Below are 25,766 nucleotides of genomic sequence, written 5' to 3'. Positions count from 1 at the left end.
TCAGTACTCTCAATTTTTCACAGTGCTTGCACATGTCTCTGTGCCATTGAGTGTGTGTTCACATATGTGTGTAATGAGTTTTTAATAACTAAACTGACAAAAATCCTTTAAGCCCAAGCCATACAAAGTCACTGTCACTCCAAAAAAAACCGGGCACACAGCAAAAGAAACTCAAGCCGGCTAAGAAAGGAAAAACCGAAGGACGAGAAGACTGAAGACCAAAGAAAACAGCCCAAGAAATGAAGGGGAGCCGAAAGAAGCTGAAATTTACATTCTCTTGGGAAACGGCCAGAGTCAATCGAGATAGGAAAAAAAAAAAGGAGAATACTTTGGTAAACCGAAGGCCAAATGAAATTGACAGAGCGCAAAATTCATTAAAAAAGATACAAATTTCAATTCCAAGCGGCAGTCAGACATATGACTTTAAGCCAAGTTTTGTCAAAGGAATCGCAAAAGATTATTGAAAAACTATTAACTTAAAGTAAATGCCAAAACTCAATCACTTAGAGCCCAATGCGAGCTGTTGTTACTGTGCGCTTCATTAAATATAGCGACTTCCTTTGCCGCCCATAAAAGTGTGCTACTCTTTTTTTTACTTTAGTAAAACTGGCAACCAGTCATCGCCATATTTCCGCGGCTTTTTCTTTGGGGCTTGCCACACAGCAGCCAAATGCCACTCACTCAATCAGCCAGCCAGCAGCCAGCCAGTCAATCAGTTAGTCAATCAATCACTCAGTCAGTCAATGTCTAAGCAAGCTCAACTGCATATAAATAAATTCAGTAAACAGGCGACGCAATGCAACAAATTGCATTTGTATGTTAAAGGGGGATTCCCCGTTCCTCACAGCGGAAATTGTTTGATTTGTGGCCAGAGCAAACCCATCGAAAGCTCCACGAAATCAATTGCATTTAAGAACAGTGACCTGGGAGTTGGCTGTTGGTAGTTTGCTAGTTGGGCAGGCGGATATAGGATGCAGGACGTGAGATGTGTGGGATGAGGGGGGAAATGGAACAGGATGGGGATTCGGCATTCATAACTCCAGCTCCGGACCATCAATGTTTGTCAAGCGCACTCCATACAGGGCGACCGAAAGTCCAATTGCTAATCCGTCAACTTGGACTCTCGACCCAGGAGATATCCGATCGGAACGACCTGGCTTAAGCCCCAAAGACCCTAAAACCCATGCTTTGAATCCTTTTGTGATGCCAGTCAGCTTTTCATTGGATTCCATTCGAGGAACATGGAATGTGGATTAATATGGCAAAAATCTTGAAAAGAGAATTAATCATTATGTGACACATAGTTATTTTAACAGATTGCATTTGTTGTGCTAAAAACAGAGATTGAAATGAGATATGTAACACTAATTAGTTAAGGAATTCCACATTCCTTACATTTTCAGTAACTAATACACGCGTTAATAGGACACATTGTATTTTTAAATGCTGGAAATGTATGTGATTTATTTTTATGTTTCAGGATAAATGAGTTGTATTAAAACAGATTAGTTCAATTAATTTTCTCTATGTTCTGTTATTAATTAACGAAATATTTGTACGTCCTTGTGTCTGTTCTCTTTGATGAAATTCCAAACAATTTAAAGGTTTATTTAAATGTATATAAATCGCTTTACATACTGCACGATTTGCTACAATTTGTTTGTGCAACTTTTTGCACATTTTGTACATGTGTTCCTCTTCATTATTTTACACGTGTTTCCTCAGCTTGTCTTACACAATTTTAATTTGCCTTTAGTTTTCGGTGGTCGCTTCTCAGTCTGTCTGCCTCTCATTCCCCCCTCAGCAGCTGTCTCTTTCTCTTTACACTCTATTTTTGTTATTCTGTGGCAACACTGGCACATGTTTGCTAAATTATGCACAGTGCAATGCGCTGACGCCTTTGGACCTGCACAACAAACTACTACACAAAAAGAGAAAATGTTTAAAAACATAAAAAAAAGTAGTAGCTGGATTCGAACCTGGTTTTTTTTACCTATATGTCAGCCTATTACTGTTTGTTATTATTCTTTTCGATTTACAACATTTTTTGATATGACTCACCAACAATAACTTACATATGAACAAAATGAGAAAGAGTTGATTTTTTTTCTGTGTACTAGTTTGTGTACTCTGTTTGGCCAGGTGAGTTTATATGCATGTGGAGTAGTTTCTGGTGTTTTTGTTGTGGCACTTGAAGCGAAGTAAACTTTAAAAGTGCCTAAAAGGCTTTTTTACCTTTTGTCTTGCCTCTTGTTGCTGCACTTTTTAACTGCACATTTCACTTTTATGCATTTGCTGGCTTTGTTTACACATTTTGTTTAGCCTCTCGCTCTTTTTTTTTGTTTGTAACTCACACCACAAAAGAACAACAATAACTTAGGGCCAAATTGGTTGGTTAAAGAAATTTATTTGATGCTCACGGTGCACTAGGAAAAATAAGGGTTCAAAGATTATGACTTATAAGCTACCAAAGGGGCTTTTGGTATGATTTTTATGAAATTGTAGAATTTTACTTTGTTGGTTAAATGAAGAACAATTTAGAGCATAGTCAGAAGCTATTTATATTTATTATTATCCTTGTTTTTTCCGTAGTTCTTTACATTACAAAGAACTACTTAACTGTCTCTGATAAACACAACTTTATTTTGCTTATCAGTTCTAGAACCTCATTTCCCTTGGAATTTGTAATCCATTTCATTTGCTGACTACCTCTTCCAGACTTTTACCCCCGTTCAGGTATTTACGCTATTTTTTCATTAGCTGTATGCAGTGTTTGTTTTTTGTTGCTGCCACTGATGGAGTTCATCTTTAAGTAAACACAACATCCTTGTTGCTTTCTATCATTTTGCATCCGTAGTTTTTTTTCTCGAATTTTTTCTTGTGCTTCTCGATTTCAGGAAAACTTTCTGTGCTGATTCCTGCACATATATCGCATTTTTCCTTCACAAAACATTAAGCAAAGCCATCCACTTCAGCCTAAATGACGACACGAGTTGCATATATAGGCATTTCGCTTATTCTTTCTCTAGGCCCCGTCCGTCTCTTTCTTCGGTACCTTCTCCGTCTCTTTCTTCGAGTAAACAAGAGAATTTACGGCAGTGGGGACAAAAAAAAGGGGGAGAGTAAAAAACATTGCGACAAAAAGCTGGAAACAACAAAAACAATAGTTTGCAATTTCTCAGCGTACCTTCTTCTGCTTCTTATAGTGTTTTTCACTCACACCGGTCGAAGGAGTAGGAGAAAAGTGCACAGAAAGAAAAATTCACCAATGACTGATAATATCTGGACACATAAAAAAGAACTCTGAAGAACATTAGTGATATTCAAAGATAGATTTAATTACCGTTTGTAAATATTTATTTTTAAGGAGAGTTTTTGGAGTGAGAGTTAATACTTCATATAAAATTATATATTTAAAATGACAAACAGTTGTTGTTTTTATCTCTGTATTAGAAATGTAGAAGAAAGGCTTTAACGCACGTTTCTGCCGGGTGTGTCTCCAAACTGTTTTCCTTTCCCCTTTCCCCTGCTTTCCTTTTCCTTTTCTTCTAGAAATTCATTTTTTTGTTGTCTCTTTCTTTTTCGTTGCCCCCTCCTTGTTCGACACATGTTGGGCTTGCAGCATTGCCACTGAAAACAGCTTTGGCGGCTTTTGTTGTTGTCATAAAAAAAGTCTTTGTTGCAAGTGAATGCGCTACATTTGCGAGGCAGCCAAAGAAGAGGAAGAAGTAGAAGGTGAAAAAGAAGCCCCAAGAATCTCCCCTCTCACTCTATGCCACCCCTCTCGCTCTACCCAATATTCGGCCTCATCGCATTTCATTTTGTTGGCCAGAAACAATTCCACACACATTTTGCTTAGCTTTTATGCTTCTGTTATGCCACTGAAGTTCCCTCAATGGGATATTTTAGTTAGGGCCAAAATATAAGTACAACCAGCTTTATTTTCCGTTAGCACCTATTCTTTGAAACTGAACCGATAATGAAACATAAATTCTGTGAGCTTCTAGAGAGTCTAATTAAAAGTTTAAGTGATTTAAAAACTCACTGGACTTAAGGATATCTAGGCACTAGGTTGGCAGTATCCCATTAAATCAAGATGTTCAATTGCCAAATTAATTTTCTTATTTTTATAGGGCATTTCCATAGTTTCAACTTGAATTCCCTTTACAAGGGAGTTTATTCTCGTGTTGTTTCTCGATTTTCGCGGCACAAAACGCGAACTAACGTTAAGCAGAGCCAAGATGAGAAGGAAATAGGAGAAAAAGGGGGGACTGAGTGATGGAAAACTTGTTTTACTTGAGAGTCCCACCATGGTCACAAGCAAAAAAAATCGCAACCGAAACGCTTAAAAGGTAGGAGGCGAACTTCCTCATGGGGAGAAAAAAGCAACCTCCCCCCACACACACACACACACTCACTATTGTTTTTGTTTTTCAAGGGAAAGGGAGGAGATGACAGCTAAAACCGCCAAAGTGACTGAAAGCGCGAACGTTGCGGCATGTGTGACAACGCCAAAGAGCAGCTAAAGAGATTTGCATTTGTTTTTATTTTCCTTCTCTCGCTCGCTCGCTGTTTTCCCTATTTCTTTTTGTAGTTTTCTTTTTTTGGGTGCCCACTTGCAGCTTATGCAAAGTGCACGGCTCTCGGGTGTCGTTGCATAGATCCCCATAAATGCGCACAGAAACACAGATACCCACACGTGTTTGAGTGTGGGTGCTTGCCGCTCAAATGTGCATCAAATGCCAACGACAAACTTAGGCATTGGGACCCCCTTCCCCTCTTCTCCAACTAAACCAACCAAAAAAAAAAAAACCAACTGCGATTAAGCCTGAAATCCCCCACAATCAGTTATTTTGGAAGGGTTTTTGTGGGGGGTCGGACGATCCATCCTTATTATGGTTGGATTAACTTCTATTTGTTTAAGAATTCATCATTACATACCTTCTTGTTTTGGCAATAATTGGTTTTGGAATATTCCCTTGTTATTAGTTTAAGTGTTGTATGTTTAAATGCTTGTGGTCAGCGTTCTTTAAGCTCCCTTCTCATAAAGAAACTGAATTCAGGCCATGATCCTAGGGGGCTCAACCCCCCCACCCTTAGTTTAAAGGGAATACAAAATCTAACATTAAACGAGGACGGAAGCTAACTTCGGCAAGCCGAAGTTTTAATACCCTTGCAGACTTTGCCGAAATTGCTAAAACTGAAAAAGTAGCGAAAGGAATAAGGTATACATAAATAAACTAGATTTGCATCGTTTAATGTCAATTGCTTTTATACTGCAAAAATGTCATATAAAAATAGAAAAAAAGGGATACTTTCGCAGCCTTTAACTATTTTTCCTACGGAAGCTATAAGAAATAGACGTCCGATCGGCAAGCGCTTTTACCCTAATACAGATATGCGTAAATAAATAAGACTTGGAAAAATGTATGTCAATAGCTTATACACTGCGCGAAATATTCTAAAAAACATGAAATTTTGACCGATTTCACCGTATTGTTCCTATGGGAGCTATAGGATATAGACGTCCGATCAGCACGCGCTTTTACCTTGATGAAGGAATGCATAAAAAAATACGATTTGAAAAAATGTACAGCAATAGCTTTTACACATCGCGAAATATTCTGAAAAACATCAAATTTGGACCGATTTTACCCTATTGTTCCTATGGGAGCTATAGGATATAGACGTCCGATCGTCACGCGCTTTTACCCTGATCAAGGTACGCATAAAAAAATAAGATTTGGAAAGATTTATGTCAATAGCTTTTACACTGCGCGAAATATCCTAAAAATCATTAAATTTTAACCGATTTTACCCTATTGTTCCTATGGGAGCTATAGGATATAGACGTCCGATCGCCACGCGCTTTTACCCTGATCAAGGTATGCATAAAAAAATACGATTTGTAAAGATTAATGTCAATAGCTTTTACACTGCGCGAAATATCATAAATTCTTGCAAGATATATCCAATTGTTCCTATGGGAGCTATAGGATATAGACGTCCGATCGGGGCGATTTTCAAACTTGATCTGCGTACACATGTTTTAGGACGATTGTGAAAGTTTCAGATCGCTAGCTTTTAAACTGAGCTCGCAAACGGTATTGAAACAGACGGACAGACGGACAGACGGACAGACGGACAGACGGACAGACGGACAGACGGACATGGCTATATCGACTCCCCTATTGATCCTGATCAAGAATATATATACTTTATGGGGTCGGAAACGTCTCCTTCACTGCGTTACAAACTTCTGACCAAAATTATAATACCCTCTGCAAGGGTATAAAAAGTATGTAACCAACACCCCAATCGAGTCCTGGATTGGCCAATAGCTCAACTCCTTTGTACTTCATCTCAAACAATTGACCACCATCTTCGCCTATTAATTTCCAGAAGCATCTTTACGCGAGCCAAACCTTAAATGATTACATCACAAGCGTCTAATCGGAGTTACCGGTGTGCCTTAAACGTTGGCGTCCACCAGCGGTCTTTAAAAATTCCCCGTGAGCCAATTCGCCAATTAAGACATCACAAACAAGGCATATATTCCTCCCCAAGAGTCCGGACTTTTCACGACTAATTTTGCGAATCCGGTGGCCATAAAACACAAGCACGGACTTCGAGGAAAACGGACGGAGACGAGCGCACGTGGACGTGGTGGGTAGACCTTAAAAAAAAAATCATAAACAAGAAAACAAGCTAACTTTGGAAAGCGAACTTTTGAATACCCTCGTCACTTGTCAATATAACAACAATAACAACATCTGATTTTGATGAAAGATCTTAGTTAAATAAATGTAATTCAAATAATAATTTAAATAAATACAATGAAGTTACGGTAATTTGTTCAGATACTCCTATACATCATTTAATCGTTCCCAATGATTTTTATGTTAGTTCTGATTTATATGAAACATCCACTAGGAAACAAACAATTGTGATTAGTTTCATGCTAAACTTTATATGGTCGGATACTGACCAAATCCGAATAGCCTTTGCAAGGGTATTCAAAAACAAGGCCGAAGGACACAGGCGGCCGGCCCAAAGTAAGTTCATAACATTTCATTCTTTTTCGGCTCATTTTCGGGAGGGCGGACAATATGAAACCGATACTCGAAACTGTCAAATGCAGGCGGCAGTTTGGGAGGCACAGGAGGCACGGGAAGCATTACGTGAACCTGGGAGCCTGGGACTCTGGACTTCGGGCACGCCCTAAAGCGCTCAAAGGATTACAGGATGGCCTGGCCAACTGGGAGCGAAAGTGGGCGTGGAGTCGGGATTCGTGTTAAGAAAAAAAAGAACCAGCTGGGGGAAACCTCATAAAAGTTATTGTTTTTCTACTTCATTATCTTTCAAAAGAGCGCACGAGAACAGGAGAGAAAAAAGTGTTTTCGTTTATGGTTTCGTTTTACACTAAGCCCCCTCTTTTGCTTTCAGCTTAGCTGTCAGGCGTTTTGAGGGACAAGTGTTGTGTGTTTAGAAGCCGAAAGGACAACGCAAGAGGGTGGCCAAACCTCACCGGAGAGGGGGTCCTATTCCTACTATAACTCCACCCACGGTGGGCATTATATGTGACACGCCTAGCAGGTGGCGCCTCTGATTCCCCGGACATAATAAAATAAAAAAAAAAATGTTTACTTAGGATTATTATCCCCATTTTACCCAGTTTAGCGTTGTTTTGTTAGCGAACTTTTAACTGATTTTGTTAGATTAATTGCAAGATCCTTTTACTTTGTCACCCTAAAAATGTTTGTTGTGGAGAGCATTTAATGAATACAATGATGTTATCTGGATTATATAAATTATTATTACTTTCTTCTTATACGGTTGTTATATATGACTTTCTTTATATAACTCATATTTGATATCTAAATTTGTAATTTTTTATCATTCAGGGTAAATTTTCTTAGATCGTAGAAACACTTTTTGGAAAAGCCTTCACCTCCGTTCGCTTAAAACTATTACCCTAATGCTTTACAGTTTTTTTATGGTTCTAAGATAGACTTCCCATTCGACATTCGACTTCCGACTCTGTTTTGCTACTCATTTCTTGTTTGTTCACTTACCCAGCGCCTGACACTGTAGTATCTTGGTGGTGCCCTCGCTGACAATCGACCCCGATGACGATGGATGCGTGGTGAATCGTGGGGCCTGGAGCTGCTGCTGCTGGACAAGCGGATTCTGCTGCTGCGTCTGCGGATTGGCATCTGCAATAAGGGAGAAAATATGGGGGACACTTTTAGTTTATGTTCAAGGAAGGCATTCAGGGAATTTAATTATGGGGTGTCTCTGTAGCCAAGAGTTAGCTAGAATGACTGATTTGTATCATTATGAAACGCATCAAGAGCCTCTTATCGGTATTAACCAAGATTGCTGCATTTTCCACCACTTTTAACACAAGCAATATACAAATCCGCAATCAACGCACGTAAAAACCTGCCCACATCAAACATTAACCGGATTTACTTAAAAGCTTCGCACCCAAAAACGTTTCAGAGGGCCGATTTGTACAGCTTTAGCATAAAACCAAAAGGCTTAAAGATGAATATGTTTGATTTATGGCAGTTCAGAGAGCAAAGGCAAAAAAGCGGTGCGGAAAATACGTACCGAACCGAACCCAAACTCATATATAACCATCCATATCCCTATGACCACCCAAAAAGGCGAGATCGATTGCACTTGCATTTTATTTTCCATTTCTGAAAGTTTTTTTATATGTTCACCTCTCTCGGTTTTGGTTTCGACAAAAGTAAGGTTGGAGGAACTACAACAATATGGCAGGGGACACAACAATAAATTGCAGCTTTAAGAAATAAAAACATTCGCATATTATTTCATTTTGCGTAAAAAAATATTTTCATCTTTGCTTTTCTATTTTTGTTTGCATTTTTATTTAATTTGCCCACGCAAATCGAACCCAAAACTGAAATCGAGAAGCTCTAGGGATGGAGAGTTCAGAGGACTGAAACATAAGCAAAAGGAAACAAAATATGAAGAGGTTATCACAAATCGAATTTCTGATGCCCTTTTAGTGCAAATTTCGAATCTAGTTATCATAAAACAACAGCATTTGATTGTTTTGATTAGAATTTTATCTTGGTATAATGGGGCATATTTTTATTTACAGAAATTCAGCACCTTCGAATTTCATGTAGTATCGAGGATACCCATTCATAATAATGACACAGTTGTTTTTCCAACCTTACAACTTTCCATTCTCCCCCCGTATTACGAATATTTTGTTGTTCTGACCGGTTTGTGGGATTATAAATTCGTTTTCAATGCAAACAGGGACTGCAATATTTTACACTTTTTTGGAATAACAAAGAACAGGGTGGATGAAATATATGTAGTTGAGTAAATTATTTTTCATAAATATTGGACATTTGTATGCATAGATACTATGATACATGGTGTAACAATGATATCAAGGCAATTATCAAAAGAGGGAAAATTTGCATTCATCGAGGCACTCGACACCAAAAGGAAACTCTTGTGTGCGTGTGTGTACTGTACCTCCAATTGGTGGTGTGTAAATTATTCAGGATATAGAATAACATATGCATGAGATACTTGCTGCATACGGTTTCGGCTACCAATAAACACAATTTAATTGGCATACATTCACATTCCAGTGGCAAACATCAAAGAGGAAGGTGAATTTTATGGAGCGTGAACAGTTTGAGCCTTCGAGCACACCGATACCACCGAGTGGGGCGCAAATGAACTAATTAGTTTGAAAGCTGCTCATATATATTACTCAATATCGGTTTGGTATTGTCAAAAGGGCAATTGTACTTTGTGTAAATGTAGTCTTGTTTTCAGATAAGATGGGTTTCATGTGATTCCATCGACACCTGTTCCAATACATTCCTCCTTAAAAATACAGATTCGGTTTCTTAAAATATGCATTTGAAAGCATTTGGCTACTGTAGTTTATTTCTACTTGAATATTGAAACGATGAAATATTTATGAAAGCAAGAAGAAACCTACAAAACACATGGACATTGTTCTTCAGCACAACTGTACTCCTAATGCCACTGAAAGCGTGTTGAAAGCACTTGGAAAACAATCTTGAAACCGCCGAGGATGCCAATCAATTGGTCAACTGCAGAATTTGCACCCCACAACGCTTGTTGATCTTTGTGTCGTGTGTCCATCGTGCGAATAATGTCGATTTCAATAGCGGTGATGGCGATAATGATGTGATGATGATGGCCGAGTGTCGATGTGTCCGTTTGTGACGGTGTTGGTGTCGGAAAGTGGGTGTGTGTGTTGCCACTTGGCTGTTGACTGTTGGCCGTTGCCTAGTTGTTCTAGTTGTTCTAGTTGTTGAGCCCTTGTTTGGTTTCAGCCCGAGTCAATGACGCCTTTGCCACAGGCCACCGAAGCCCAGAGGCGTTGACATGATGGCCAACCCGTCTAAAGGGCACTGAGCCAAATGGTCTAAAATTACCTAGAACAACGAGATATCTGCATATTAAAATGTAGTGTGAAACTCTCAAAATTATGATTTTAGTTTAGTATTTTTATATTAACTATCATGACTTTCCCTTTTGTTTGAATTCGGGGGAGAATCAATGCATAGCTCAAGCTCAAGTAAATCTGCAGCATTCAAATTGTTAACTAATGTTCCTACTGTAATTTGGAATATGCTAAAAACTGATTTCGCTCCAAAAATAAATGAAACCAATTGGTTAAGGTGTGTTTTCCATCCACAGTATTAACTTAACCAAAAAGAGAGTGAGCCAGGTTTAATATCTATTGCATCTGCGAATATCAAATTATCTGTGTCGGCAGTTCCCCCCACTTTCTCTCGGTGCTTTTCAAGCAGGTGGCCCACTGCCAGTTGTCCTTCCATCAAACAAAACAGGCGTTAAATTGCCATCATCGAGGGGGTCATGGTAGTGGGAAACAGCAAAGTGTTTTTGGGGGAAGGGTTGGTCGGTTGGGTGAGTTGGGTGTTGGATGTTGGATGATGATGAGCAGGGGTCAGGTGGGGCTGACTGAAGCGAGGTGCATTGGCAGCAATGGAATCTCCACGTGGCTGTCTCTGGCACGCTCTTTGCAGAATGGGTTTGCTTTGCTTCGGTTAGGGTTTGGCTATGGATTTTCCCTCCTCCCTCCTCCCTCCCCCACCCTTTGGCTTTTGCGGTTTTCTGCGCATGCGCAGCCCACCGCGAATTCCATTTTGCATGGCTTCTCTACATATCGGACATTTGATATGCTGCTGTGGCAGAGGGACAACCTTCTTCTCTTTTGCTTATTGTGCACACAAAACCCTGTTTTGTCCCTCCCCAGATGCTAAAACTTATTGTGCACAGAGAGAAATAAGAAAAGGAAATGTTCCACAAGTAATCATAAGCATAATCATCAATAATCAATTACACAGTTGATATATATCGTCTGAATTAACTGAGGGATTTAATTAGCTATTACAAGCATTCCTTATATTTCTTTTTAAGTTTACGAAGTTGTTTAAAATATCAATTCGCTGATTTTCTCTGTCTGTGGCAGCTGGGTGTTTTTAGTGATGCGCTCAATTAGCAACACGCACTCAAGTGCTGCAGGCCGACAGGAAACTGTGTCAGCCCCCAACTCCCAACTCGCAGAAACATGCAACATGCAACACATGCTGCATGCAGCATGCAGCAATGGCAGCCACTAGAGCAAACCCGCAGCAGGCTCTGCTTTGTTTGCCCAATGATGCAAAAGCCGCATACAAACACACACACAGATAGATCATACATATACAAGAAGGACACCGGCAGGAATCCCTCACAGGACACCCAAGTAACTTCCTCATGCGGCAACTCAAGTTAATGATGAAACAGACACATGGTCCTAATGTTGGGCGATAGCAATCGGGTTCAAGTGGGCGTGTTTCTGGGTGGTCACCGGGGTCTCAGCAAAAGGCCCTAAAACACACACAATACACTTGAATCTGATATTCTTTTCGCATAAGGGATAAACTGAAGATATCAAAAGGCTGTAAGGGTAAGGGATTTGAAATGCCTCAAAATCCCGTTGATATACCCACATTTACAAGGTTGTGCATTGGGCTTTTTATATTCTTGATACAATTTTCATTGATATTTGAGTATGCACACATGTGAATGTGTCTTTAATATCTATTTTAATGAGCTTTGATTTCATTAAATAATTAAAAGCATTAAACATTTCAATAGTTTCAAAAAAGTCTTTAAAATGCCTAATTTATAAATTTCTTCTTGTTATTTCCACAACCAAAAACCAACTGTTCTGCTCCCATTTCCACTTGAAAATGTTTCCTTTCAAAGATTTTCTCTTTCGTTGGAATTATACTATACAAATTTGAGGCCCTCATGAATTACACAGCCCATAGATCAAGTTACATGGCAGTTTGTTTCTGTTTCTCATTTTTCGTTGGCTGTTTTTTAAAGCGTTTTCAGAATGCCCAGCTCGTTTGCCTAACCGTCAATCATTCCATTCCAACTATACTGGGAATATATCCGAGTCCCCATTCCATTCCGCAACTTTCAAGAGTCTCTCAACTAATTTTCATGTTGTCTGCACGCGGGACACGGCACATCAATCAAACTTTAACCCGCACAAACAATTCAACTTGATTTCTTTCGGTTAGCTTTTCCCCTGACTTTCCCCCCTATTTTCTGACACTTCTTAACCCACATACTTATATCGTGTACATTTCCCGACTAAGAAAAATAGTTTCCAGAATGGTAAACTTACAAGTGTAAATAAATTATGCAAGGTGCTAACTTTTGGCCAACATTCCCTTGAAAGTTTGTGTGGCTTCTGAGATTTGAAACTTTTTGAAGGAAAATGTTTGCATTACAAAGAATTGTGTGAGTTAGTCTGTGATTAAATTCAATTCTTGAGATGGATTCACTTAACAGAGTATTTATAATATCTAAAAATAATTGTTGATAAATCAAAAACTATATTTATTGTTAATTTCCCTATTCCGAGTTTTTCCCAAAATTTTAGGGTAGCTTCACCGTAACGCCCCTATAAATGGGCGGCACATGCATGTTAATGATCTCATTCAAACTGCCTTCAAATAATGAAAGGGACTGGGGATTATGGGAAGCAAAGATAAATGGGCAGCAAATTTTCAATAATAATAAAAACGTTCACCCCGAAATAGTTTTGAAGGGAGGGAGAGGTTTCCTTAATTATAGACATCAACTGAAGTGCGGGGTGCGGCGGCATTTTTCCCCGAGGGTTGTGGGAGATTTCCCGAGTTAAGAAGCGAATAATTTATACAACAAAAAAGTGCCCTGCAGGGAAAGCTACTCCCCCAAAACTCTCCTTTCACCCGTCTAAAACCACATGTGACGCCTTAAATTACTTTAAATCGTGCTGCTTGTTGGCCAGAGTGAAAAGGATAGACGATGAGTGAGAGAGACAGAGAGAGTGGCAATTGTTTTGTTCTTTATATATACCCAGAGTTCAAAAGTATGAAAACATAGAATTACTCACATTACAAAAAAGAAATATTAATTATACAGAAATCAAAAATAAACAAAGGGATGTGATATTTCGGAAAGGTACATTAAAACATAAATTCCCAGCAATTAAAAATCTCAAGAGTTCTAGTTCAATCGTAATATGTTAATTATCTATAAGTTTAGGTAATGTTAAGTTAAAATTAAATCTCTAGAGATTAGATATTTCTGACATTTTGAAATATCTAGGTTACTTTGTAACCACGTTTAACGTGTTTAGGTGTTTTAATGAAATATATAGAAATGAAGAAACAACTGTCATCCCGTTTTCATTTTATTTCCTTGTCTTTCATTTTTTCTGCTTTGTCCAGCTGACATTTTCGTCGTTTATCAAAAGGAGTTACCCCAAACACCCCACAAATAGTTCCCTATTTCGCGCGATAGTTGTATCCTTCCCGGGGAGGTCGTGACCCCCCTCCCTCTCCCCTCTGTATGTTTCTCCGACACACCTCCCTCCCGCCTCCCCCTCCCCCTAGTTTTCCTGGCCAGCAGCCGTCGTTGACACGTCTCATAAATTTCATTGCTGTCGCTGGTCCGTCGCCTAATCCGCGATCTCCCTCTCTCTTCCTCTCTCTCTCCCTCTCTTTCGCCCCTGTCTGTCGTCCTTGTCTGTCCGTCGACGTGTCACGTGAGAAATTGCACTTATCACTTGTCCTGTTCTATTTTATTTTGTTTTTGTTTCAGCCCTCTCACTCCCGCCTTCTTAAATTCATTCCGTGATTTTCGCTTTAATCTTTTGCGGCTGCGTTTACGCACGTAATGCCGTAGATGGTGTTAAACTGTGGCCAGGGAAACAGGGGTTAAACGGGGGAGGGGGCTAGAGGGTTAAGAGGTGGAAGTCCCAGGGAATTAAGGCATTATTCAAACACTAATTCCCCGGCTCAACTGACTTTGAACTATTGTCGGTCGAATACAAGGGAAACCCATTCCGCAATCAATGAAGCCTGTAGCCAAAAGACGATCAACTTGAAAATCCCCAGGGGCGTGGGTGGGTGAAAATTGGGTGGGGGGCTTATTGAATCCCTGCAAAAGTTTAGAATGCGACAAATGGCCAAAACTGAGAGACTAAACAAAAACGATGGCAAAGGGAGTGCGGTGGCCAAACTATTAAAATGACATTTTCGAAAATTCTTGGCACTCTACGGGAAAAGTGGAGGCGGAAAATGGGAGGCAAAAAGGGAAGTTAGTTGTCTGCCAACTCGCAACAGAATTAACTGAAGGGAAAAGCCTAAAGAATATAATTAAATGAAAAGCGAAGATAAAATGCTCTTTCCAATTCGTTTTAATAATACAAATCATCGAATAGGGCAAAGAAGAACGTTTTTTAACCGATTAAAGCTGTTTATAATCCAAAAAATTCGTATATGTAATGGCAAGAAATGAAACATTCATTCGAAATCCCTCAAATATTCCACACAACTCGCCTGATCCATCGGCTATGCCCCAAGCAGAATGGCATGCCCATATATCTCCATTGCTGAGCATATATGTATGACAATGAATTGCCCGACAACTCGAACAAGAAAGTTCAAAAAACTTAAGTTCAGAGTTTATTGATTTTCACGTTGTTTTCGTTCTTTTTTTGTAACTTTTTGTGTGCGCTCTTTTTTTGATTTTTTTTCTGCCCCAGACTTCGATGCTGGAAAGCATTTAGTTTGCCATTGGACTGGGGAGTTGAGGAAAACGGGTTTTCGGGGGGTCACAGGCGCAATTGTAAAAATATTTTTTGCGCTGACATTGTTGCTGACCAAGAGGCAAATGGCCACTGGCCATCGTTTTTGTCGTCACTTTTTTTTTGGCCAAGAGGAAAAAACACTGTAGCTGTAACTGAAACCTGTGATAAAAATAACCCAACGAAAGATGTTTGTTTGCTGTCTCGATTCATAATGGATTTGGACATGCCCTTTTACGCTAGGATTTCAGTAGATTTTTATTTTAAGATTAGACTCGAATATTTGGCTTATCTTTATGTAAACAACGGGTATGGATTCTAAATTGAAATTATATGTATTTCTACATTTGACTGGACATGAAGTGCTGACTCCGAAAAGCTAATTTTCTATAGATCATTAATTAAACCAACTAAAAAATAATCATTACTTTTCTTATAGACATTGGTTTTCAAAGTGGCATAGTTCTAAATGTTTGTGGTTGAATTCTCTAAAAATCTGTGTTCAAATCTTGTTTTGTATTTTCGGGTTGATTTTTCGTCATTTTTATGTTACCTCCAAATTTTCGAAAAATGGCTTTCCAGAAAAGTGTCCAAAAACAGAATTTCCAAGCCCAAAAATACCTCTAAAGACTTGTGGATCGATCCTCTAAAAATCTGCATTTAAAATTTTCAATTTGACGTTAATCAAATTTTTGACCCATTTTCATGTTACTTATTTCCAATTTTCCGATGTCTTGTAAAACAGTGACTCAAAACTGGACTTCCAAAGTCCATAACTTCACCAAATTTAATCCGATTCCAAAGTGGCATACCTCTAAAGACTTGTGATTGGATCCTCTAAAAATCTGCATTCAAAATTTTCAATTTGACGATGATAAAATTGTTGACCCATTTTCATGTTAGTTATTTTCAATTTTCCGATGTCTTGTAAAACAGTGACTCAAAACTGGACTTCCAAAGTCCATAACTTTACCAAATTTAACCCGATTCCAAAGTGGCATACCTCTAAAGACTTGTGATTGGATCCTCTAAAAATCTGCATTAAAAATTTTCAATTTAACGATGATCAAATTTTTGACCCATTTTCATGTTACTTATTTCCAATTTTCCGATGTCTTGTAAAACAGTGACTCAAAAGTGGACTTCCAAAGTCCATAACTTCACCAAATTTAATCCGATTCCAAAGTGGCATACCTCTAAAGACTTGTGATTGGATCCTCTAAAAATCTGCATTCAAAATTTTCAATTTGACGATGATCAAATTTTTGACCCATTTTCATGTTACTTATTTCCAATTTTCCGATGTCTTGTAAAACAGTGACTCAAAACTGGACTTCCAGAGTCCATAACTTTACCAAATTTAATCCGATTCCAAAGTGGCATACCTCTAAAGACTTGTGATTGGATCCTCTAAAAATCTGCATTCAAAATTTTCAATTTGACGATGATCAAATTTTTGACCCATTTTCATGTTACTTATTTCCAATTTTCCGATGTCTTGTAAAACAGTTACTCAAAATTGGACTTCCAAAGTCCATAACTTCACCAAATTTAATCCGATTCCAAAGTGGCATACCTCTAAAGACTTGTGATTGGATCCTCTAAAAATCTGCATTCAAAATTTTCAATTTGACGATGATCAAATTTTTGACCCATTTTCATGTTACTTATTTCAAATTTTCCGATGTCTTGTAAAACAGTGACTCAAAACTGGACTTCCAAAGTCCATAACTTCACCAAATTTAATCCGATTCCAAAGTGGCATACCTATAAAGACTTGTGATTGGATCCTCTAAAAATCTACATTCAAAATTTTCAATTTGACGATGATCAAATTTTTGACCCATTTTCATGTTACTTATTTCCAATTTTCCGATGTCTTGTAAAACAGTGACTCAAAACTGGACTTCCAAAGTCCATAACTTCACCAAATTTAATACGATTCCAAAGTGGCATACCTCTAAAGACTTGTGATTCGATTCTCTAAAAATCTGGATCATTTTAACGTTGATCAATTTGTTGACCCATTTTCATGTTATTTATTATACCCGTGCAGACGGTTATGCATGAGAAACCATATTTTTCACACCAGGGGTGAAGGCTAAATGGCTGTGCTTAAACGTTTCAGCGACAAAGAAATTACAGAATTTTAAACAATTTTAAAAAACCTGAAAGTCTTGTACAATTTATTATACAAGCTAGGCGACTGTACAAATTGTACATTAGTGATATCAAGTGTTATTAATTGAAAGCTTTTGGATTTCTAATCTGCATAAATTTTCGTTAATACCAGTTCGGTCTATAAAATTAATTTACTCGCATAATTGCATTCAAGTGCTAACGAACTGAAAATAATTTTCCACATATTTATAAAATGGCCTTCGAAATTGGAAAACAAATTGTATTTCCTTTTTAATTGCACTCGACCAGCTAATTATTATTTTCCCATGTGCTGTTTTTTTTCACTGAACGCTACCAAGATTTATATGAACTTCTTTTTGCCACTATATATATATGTTCACTCCCCTTCAAGATGGATTTGAGTGAGACAACGGCGGTGCCGCCTTCCTCTCACAGATTTGCATACAAGCGATAATTATTTGTTAGATGCAATTAAAACAAAAGTGAACTTTCCCAAGCTGCCGGTAAATTTAGCCACATTATATTATGTGCACCGAACCAGTTCCTAGACCTCCGCCTCCGCCACAATTTCTCATCTCTGGATGAGAATTCACACAGGAAAACACGTTTTCACCAGGCTATTTTCCAGTATGTGCACTAAAGGAAACAATTTTATGTCGATTTGAAACAGCCAAAATAATACCAACATACATAAAAATAAAATATGTCAATATGATTAAAAAAGCTTCAATTTAACTACCATGTAGGCGAAATAGTAAAAGAAAAGTCTATTTAAAACTTGGGTGGAACTTCAAACGGGGTTTTAACTGTATGTATTTCTTAGTTAATTTATCAGAATTCGTTTTGATTTAATAGAGTTTTCGATGTGAAAAATTTGAGCAATGTGAGAGTGATATTAGTCGCTCTTCAAATAGATATCAAGCTGTTTTTTTTTTTATCTGTGTAGCGTGTGTGCAGCACGAAAAACTGTATGGCATGCAATTTTCTTTTAGTAGACTTAAGCACACGGCCATTCTCCTCCAGCTTAGCCGCCTCTGCTGTCAAGCTGCTTTATCAGCTGCTGGCGCAGCTTCTGTAGCTTCTGTGGCTCTTTCCTTTTTGCCTCTTGCTTTTTGCTTTTTCTGGCCAAGACTCTCACTCTCGGGCTCATTATGAGTGGCAACAATGCACCTGACTGCTGGCGAGGAATATAAAGGAAAATATGTGGAACAGCACTGAAAATCCGCTACAGAAAAGCGGCAAAATTTGTGCCAAGCAGCGGTGGCAACAACGGAAATCATTTGAGCATGAAGGACAAACTCTGTATACGGATCGTATCTTCAAATTGCGCTAGGAAGCTCATTCATTTCATTTTTTTTTTCAGTACATTTCCCTTATTTGTGGAAGCTCCAAAAACGCTGGGCTTTATAACTGAGTACAGTTAAATATAATGAGGCTGAACCAAATGTTGCGAATCATCTTTATTTATACACAATAAATGAAATTTAAAACCAGCTCAAGCCTGTAAATACTTAACAAGTGTAAGTACTACAACAATTTGTAACTCCCAAATACCTATTTGGCTTATTAGAAATCTATTTTATAACTCCTCTTGGCTTTAAATTCCCAAGTGAATGCTTTTTCACTGCGGTCACATTAATGCCCGTCGTTATTCGGACTCATCCAGGGGAATCTCAAGTAATTTATGAGTGTTTTGATGCGACTTAATAACCCAACGGTTGGTCGTCCAGGCATGAAAAGGTTGAGGAGGAGTGGGTGGGAAAAATCGAGGCGACTTCCTCGGAAAAGGAAGCTCCTCCTGTTTCGTGTGTTGTTTATTGCGCTTTTATTTTAATATGATTTTCCAGCAATTGTCATTGTCTGTTCGCTGTTGTTTGCCAGTGTTTTCCCTCCCCGCTCTCCGCACTTGTCCCTTTCTGTTCTCCTCCCCAGACAACCTCTCAAAAAGCTGTCAGTGTTTCTTGGCTGGCAACACATGAAGCCACCTTTGCCATCTTATTGGGAGTTACGGACTTGGACACGACAACTTGGCAACGTGCAAAAGGTGGCGGGGGGATGGAGTCCCTCCTTGGACGCTCTACATCTTGCCGTATTTGTGCTTAAAGTAGTTCAGTTTGGGTTGGTAGCTTCTTGGAATTATATGTTACATATAAATAATTTTTTACTTTATTGCCGCTTGTTGTCTGCTGCTGTTCGTTCTTGTTTTTTATTTTTAAGTCTTTCTGAATCTTCATCACCGGGGTTTGGGTTTTCTTCTTTTGCTGGGTTTTTCCTGCTCTTAACCAGCAGACAACAAAAGTCAAATTAGTTGGGGTTCGGTCCTATAAAATTGTACGAGTTTTCAGGAGAATTTCCGTTTGCTGGGCTTGGAGTTGTATGATTTTCGGTTTGGTGAAGGTTTTTGAGCTTTTCCAGATTAATTGTCCATTAACCAAGTTGATTTATAGTGAATTTGCACTTCAAAAATAAATGTTGATTATTTGGTTATTTGTAGATAAACTTTTCACTTTGTTTTCGTATACAAAATTATTTTATAATGCAACTTCAACAATTCTTAATTTTTTAGAGCTCTTTAAATTCTTGTTGCATACATTGAACATTACCTGTTTCTACCTCAGTTTATTTTGTGGTTGTTTCGCCTTTTTTTTTAGGTCTGTGGCAATAATAATCAGAGATTTTTCGTTTCTCATTTTGTTGCACTTGTTTGCTTCCTGTTGACATTTTCATAACCTCAAAACTTTGCTCATTGTTCTGCCTTCTTCTTCTTCTTCCGTTGTTGCAATCAAGGTCGCAAAAAGGGGGCAACAGGGGGGTTTTGGAAAGGGGGCTTAAAACGGGGGGAAGTTCGCCCGAGCAACAAAAGTGGCAAGAACAACATAATTAGCGCATTTCCTTGCACTGACAGCGACAGCTGCAACAGGAGACGATGAACAGGAGGAGCAGGAGGAGCTGGGGGAGCTGGAGGAGCACCTCATCCGTGACTGAGGAGCACTGCACGCTCCTCTCCTACGCCCCTGACTCTGGTCCATACCCTTTCGGCACTTGAGAGTGTCTGGCACTTCAAACACGCACTCGCCCAAAGTGGGGAAACTTCCGCGGAAAGAAGAGAGATAACCCGACATTGAAACAATGCCAGAGCATCCGAAGCTCTGAGGGATTGGAGATGGTAGCGTGAGATAGTGCCAGGGTTACAACACTCGACAAATATCGCAAGAGGTTTCCAAAAATCTAGTTTAGTTTGAAAGACGTATGTCTATATAGAGAATTAGTTGGAAACATCGCTTCATTGGGTGGGAGTGGGTAAATGTGTAAATTTTCTAAGAGAACCAATTAGTTTAACGAAATGATAATTCCATCGCTGAATGAAAATCGTACACCGTGTGAGCCGTAATGAATACTCTTATGAAATATAATCCCATCCCCCTTATTATTATATTATATTATCGTGCCCTTCCATATGTATGTTGCTCTCCCGTTGCCTGATTATTATAATTAGGTTTTGTTGCCACCGCTGAAGCGTAACACTCACTGGGGCATCCGAGAAACATGGGTGGGATGTGGGAAGGCCGACGGGGGTGGGGCAAAGCCGACAGCTGCTGGCTGACTGACAATTTAGAGCTCGATTAACTCTCACAATTTGAGACGGTCTCGTTCGACTCAGATTTCGCAGCCAAGACGGAAGACGGAAGCCAAAATTAGGGGGGAAGAAGAGGATGGGTGGTCGGGGTCACCTGGCTAATCAAACAGATTGAAGCCAGTGAGGGGGAGCGATACATACATTTATATATATATATATATTTGTATATGTATAGTCCATCGCCATCAATCTGAAGCAGGGTTGCCATCCAATCCACCTCGCCCCTCGGCAAATGGATGGCCCCAAATTGAAAAGAATTTAGCTTGGAGAGTCTCTCCTCGAGGCAATTGAGAAATGCAATAATGGTCAAGAGGGCAGATAGATGGAAGGGGGAAACCGCTAATTGAGCAAAGCAATTTATTTTTACAAAAACCCCCAAAGCAGATTCTTTCGCCCGCCCCTATTAACATTATCCTTCAGAACCGAGGACGAAGGCAACTGCGGGAACATGTCTAGTTTGGTTATGGGGTCTGCAATGTTTGGCAAATATTGATTCAAGCAATTCGCTTTAGGCAATTAACTTTGATTTTGAATTTGGCACATTTCGAAGGCATAGCATTTATTCTTTCTATTTTATTAAGCACGATTTTAGCACAAGTCTATTGGCTTGCCAATTATTTGCTTAAAGAAAACGCTTAATAACTGGATGAACTATTTAATCGGGTAGTTGGGTTTTGAGCTTAGGCCACTTAAAACCGTTTCGTAACCGGTTCGTTATAGATCTCATTTATTTTCGCATGTCTCCCAACCATTACCGTTTCACAAGCACTGTGTTCAACCGTTTCACCATTATCTCTCCCATTTCATTTATTTTTTTTCAATCACTTAGCTGTGCGAAATTTTCAAAGTTTTCCCAAGCACACCCCATGGATTTGAAATCGTTATGCCCGCGCATTAACCCAATTTACAAAACGCATCGTTTGCAAGACCCCTTTTTTCCCCGTTACCCACCTAAATCGTCATCAACCCAATTGCTATTGCTATTGCTCTGGATTTATAAACAATTTTGCTATTTTCATTATTGAAAACGCAAGACAAGCCAAGTTGTCGGGGGTGTTATATGGGGCTTACGGGGTTTTCGGGGAGCTGTTGCATCCGTTAGTTTTGTTCAAACTGCGGCGGCATCTTCTTATAGTATTTCTTCTTCTCCATCAACTTTTGCCTCTTCTTATTCTTGCAGCTTGCTGATGATGAAATCGTCTAAAAATGTTTTTGTTTATTCCTCTATTTTGGTTCGGAACGGGGTCTATACTATCGAAAGGGGAGTTTCGGGGGGAGATGCTGCCGCAATTGCAGCAACAGACTCCACAAATACAAACAAACCCAAGAAAAACACACAGAAAGAAAAGTATTAAGTGTTATGAACGATTAATTAACTTCAGAAATGAATACGGATTAATACAAACAATCTAACTTTGAATAATCAATTGAAAAATAAATGAAAATGGAACTAGCAACAGAGGATTCAACTGGACTCTACCATTGTAATTATTGAATTATTCTATATTGTACACTTAATGTAGATATCCATTAGAAATGCATACTTTTGTTTGTTTTTTGACTGTGCACCCATAGACACAAATAAAAGGCAGTTGGGCGTCATTTGATTCCGGAGCCATGTGTTCAACACGTTTGTTGGGAGAAAATAGACAAAAAGGGGGGAAGGGGAGAAGGGGATATGGAGTTGGTTAATGTGCAACCTTAAATAACCGCTGGAAAATTCAGGCTGCAGGTCAGTCAACAGCAGTAGAAAAACGCCACTAAAGAATGAGAAACCAAAGGAGAAGAGAGCCAAACATGGAGAACAAGTAAATCAGGTTTTTCAGCCGTCAAAGTATTAACCTTTTGTTGGAGCTGCCATTACTGTGCTGCTGGTGAAATATTTCAGGCATTTTACGAGTATATATGTATATATATATATATTCCATAAAGCAGAATGAATCGAAGGAAACTCAAAAGGAAAGAGACCAGCTGGAGTCTTTCAGCTGCAGAAACAGAAACTCCAGCAGCTTAGCTCAGGTGAGCCAAAAAGGGGGGCTGCAAATATGCAGGTGAGTGGCGGAAAATACAAGGGGAGCTGGGCAAACCCCCCCAGATTTACGTCGAGTTAAAGTCAGTGTTGGGTTGAACCCAGATAATTGTACCTAATAATGCGTAACTCGGTCGTTGAAAATATTTATTGTATTTCACAAAAACCAAAATTGATATGAAGTAATATATTTTTAAATATTTTGTTTATAATTTAAAATATGTACAGCCATTTGAAGGCGGTGAGACTCAAGCCTATATTGGTAAGACTCTTCTCAATTTACTATTATTTACATGTACTATAATTACATGTATATAATTTATCTTACCTATGTACTTATTTTTGGGAATAGCCCATATCCTAGGTACACAAAAAACAAATACCTTGCCCAACACTGGGTTAAAGCTGAATCTGTTGGAGACTTTTGTTGGCTAGTGTGGCGGTAGTGGCAAGTGGCGCGCACGATTACTCACATGTTCGAACCCCCTTTTTTCAGACCCCCCTTGCAGCTGGCTCTGCTTTTGAGGTCACTTCAAGTGGCTTATTTCCGCCTTTTTGCATGCTGCTTTTGGCTGGCTGAGAACTTCCCCCCGTAGCCTTCTTAAAAACCCCCCTGGTCTTTGGGTCAGTTTCGACATGTGCTGCAGTTAACAACAGAGACAGAAATGGCTAAGAAAAGGAAAACAGCCAAGTGGCTGCACCAAAAAAAAAAAAAATAATAAAGAAAAAAACAAATAATATAAAAAAGAAACGAGATGGACGGCAAGAGGACCTGGAACCTCATGCAATACAGCAATCAATCAATCAACGATACTTCCTGGGGAATCGCCCAAACTTTGTTAGTTTCAAAGGCTACTTTAGGTGACTGCATAGCTGAAAGGCCACAAATCACTCAAGATCTTTCGGGAAGGGCGATAATCTCTTCTAAAATGCATTTAAAAGTTGTGGTCTTGAAGATAAGTATTTCCTTTAAATTTAGGACTCTTGTACTTTCAACTGTCAAATATATTTTTACCCAAAAAGTTAGTTGCTTAGTTCTTGAACCATATCTCTAGCGAAAAGTTTTAGATTTTTTAAGGTTTACTTCATATTTATTTTCTATATCTAATAACATGGCCCATAATAAACTCTTTATTCCGCAGATTTTAATCACTTAACAAGTAAGTCTAGCTATTTTGCGAAACACGAGGATTAAAGGGCACATCTTTTTAACCCCGAATAGGGGTCCATCATACACCGTTCTCCCGTTTTACAGGGTATTGCCAACTCACTGTGCGGAAAAGTAGAACACACTCGCACACAAAGGCAATCAAAAAGCCAAGAGTGGACGCTGCAACAAATCGCCAAGTGTCGATAGCACGAAAAAATGAAATGTGGCTGCAACACACACACACACACATGCCACACACATATGTGGTGAAATGGTAAAAAAGGTGAAGGGAGTGCATTTTGTTCAATTTGCCTTTTTGTTTTGCTCTTTTATTTCGCTTCTTTTGTTGCTGCGCCATTGACTCTTTCCTTTTCAGGCCTCTTTTGCTTTGGCTTTTGCCTTTTGCTTTTGCTTTGTTAACCCGCTCGCCAATCATTTTAACCCAAATTGCAGCTCTTGTTGTTGTTTTTGTTGCTGGCGGAACAGCTCTAGAATTGCAACAGCCACAACAACAACATCAGCATGCAACGCCTGCAAAAAAAAAAAATAACAACCACACCCTAAAGAAAGCGAAAAGCTGCAACGGAAGTTAAGTCAATTTCGTTTATTTGTTAATTTAAATTTTCATATTTCAGTTGAATGGTTTGTGCAAGAGGAAACAACAAAAAAATGGAGAGATCATAATGGACGGGGGTACCTGGTACTAGTTAACAAACATAAAAAACTGTTTGGGTGCATCAGGGGGTTGGTTGTTTGTGGTTCCACTTCAGTGGCATTTAAAGGGGAGTGTTTAAAACATAAGGCAGGCGACAGATGTTCCAAGAGCTTCAAGAACCAGCGGTGAACTCCCAAAGAGTTCCATTAAAATGCTTTCAATCGAGGCAGATTATATGCTACATGCAACAACAAGAACACACAATTCGTTACCATGTCTGCTGCAATCCTTTGACAAGTGATAAGATTACGCATCAATACATTACTCAAGCAATTCCAAAGAACACATAATTTCCAATAAAACATTCATCGATGACTCCACCCAACAGAAATTGAAATTAAAACCAATTGAAATATCACTGAAATGTCTGGTCGCCACGTTATCGATCCATTTAAGTCATCTCCGACGAGCGAACTAAAAAATCAAACTTAATCGGGGAGTAGGAATTGTTTACATTACACATTTATCGCGGCATTGCAGATAACAAAAGTAAACCGAAAGTAAGACGGCACTAAAAGTGGGACACAAGCCTTGTTCGGAAATGTTCGGAGATTAACTTTTAAGGGGGATTGGGGCGGAGATTTCAGGCCCCTTCGACAAAGATGGTACATGCATGATTCATGGGGGCTGTAAATGGAAACTGTTTGTGCTGAATCCAGATAAGATATACCGAGTACCGATAAGATAAATTGGCAGTAAGCTGCATTTTTAAATTAAAAATAATTTTTATTTTTGTTAGATTTTAGGTCATCTTTACAGTGGAATGTTTATTAAATTTTCCCATTGTACACCATAAATTTCATTTCTTTATCATATGAAATGATATCAATCAATGTACTGCCCTCACGTTATCACCTCTGTTTGGAGATTATTTTTAGCTACTCAACTATTTAGTTTAGACGC

The 25,766-nt window shown here is 38.9% G+C and overlaps 1 protein-coding gene across 10 annotated transcripts in view; it reads right to left on the bottom strand.

Moving 5' to 3' along the window:
- The window catches only part of LOC108046895 (protein sidekick), an 84,789-nt gene that overhangs the window by 27,497 nt on the left and 31,526 nt on the right, over positions 1–25,766 (bottom strand). For all 10 annotated transcript variants that reach the window (XM_017126851.2, XM_017126850.2, XM_017126853.2 and 7 more), the window contains exon 3: positions 8,076–8,216. In XM_017126851.2, coding sequence (XP_016982340.1) covers positions 8,076–8,216 — 141 coding nt within the window. The remainder of the gene's footprint in view (positions 1–8,075; positions 8,217–25,766) is intronic.

Source organism: Drosophila rhopaloa, unplaced genomic scaffold (assembly GCF_018152115.1).
Source record: "Drosophila rhopaloa isolate 14029-0021.01 unplaced genomic scaffold, ASM1815211v1 contig_3, whole genome shotgun sequence".
NCBI lineage: Eukaryota > Metazoa > Arthropoda > Insecta > Diptera > Drosophilidae > Drosophila > Drosophila rhopaloa.
This window is presented reverse-complemented; position numbering and strand designations above follow the sequence as displayed.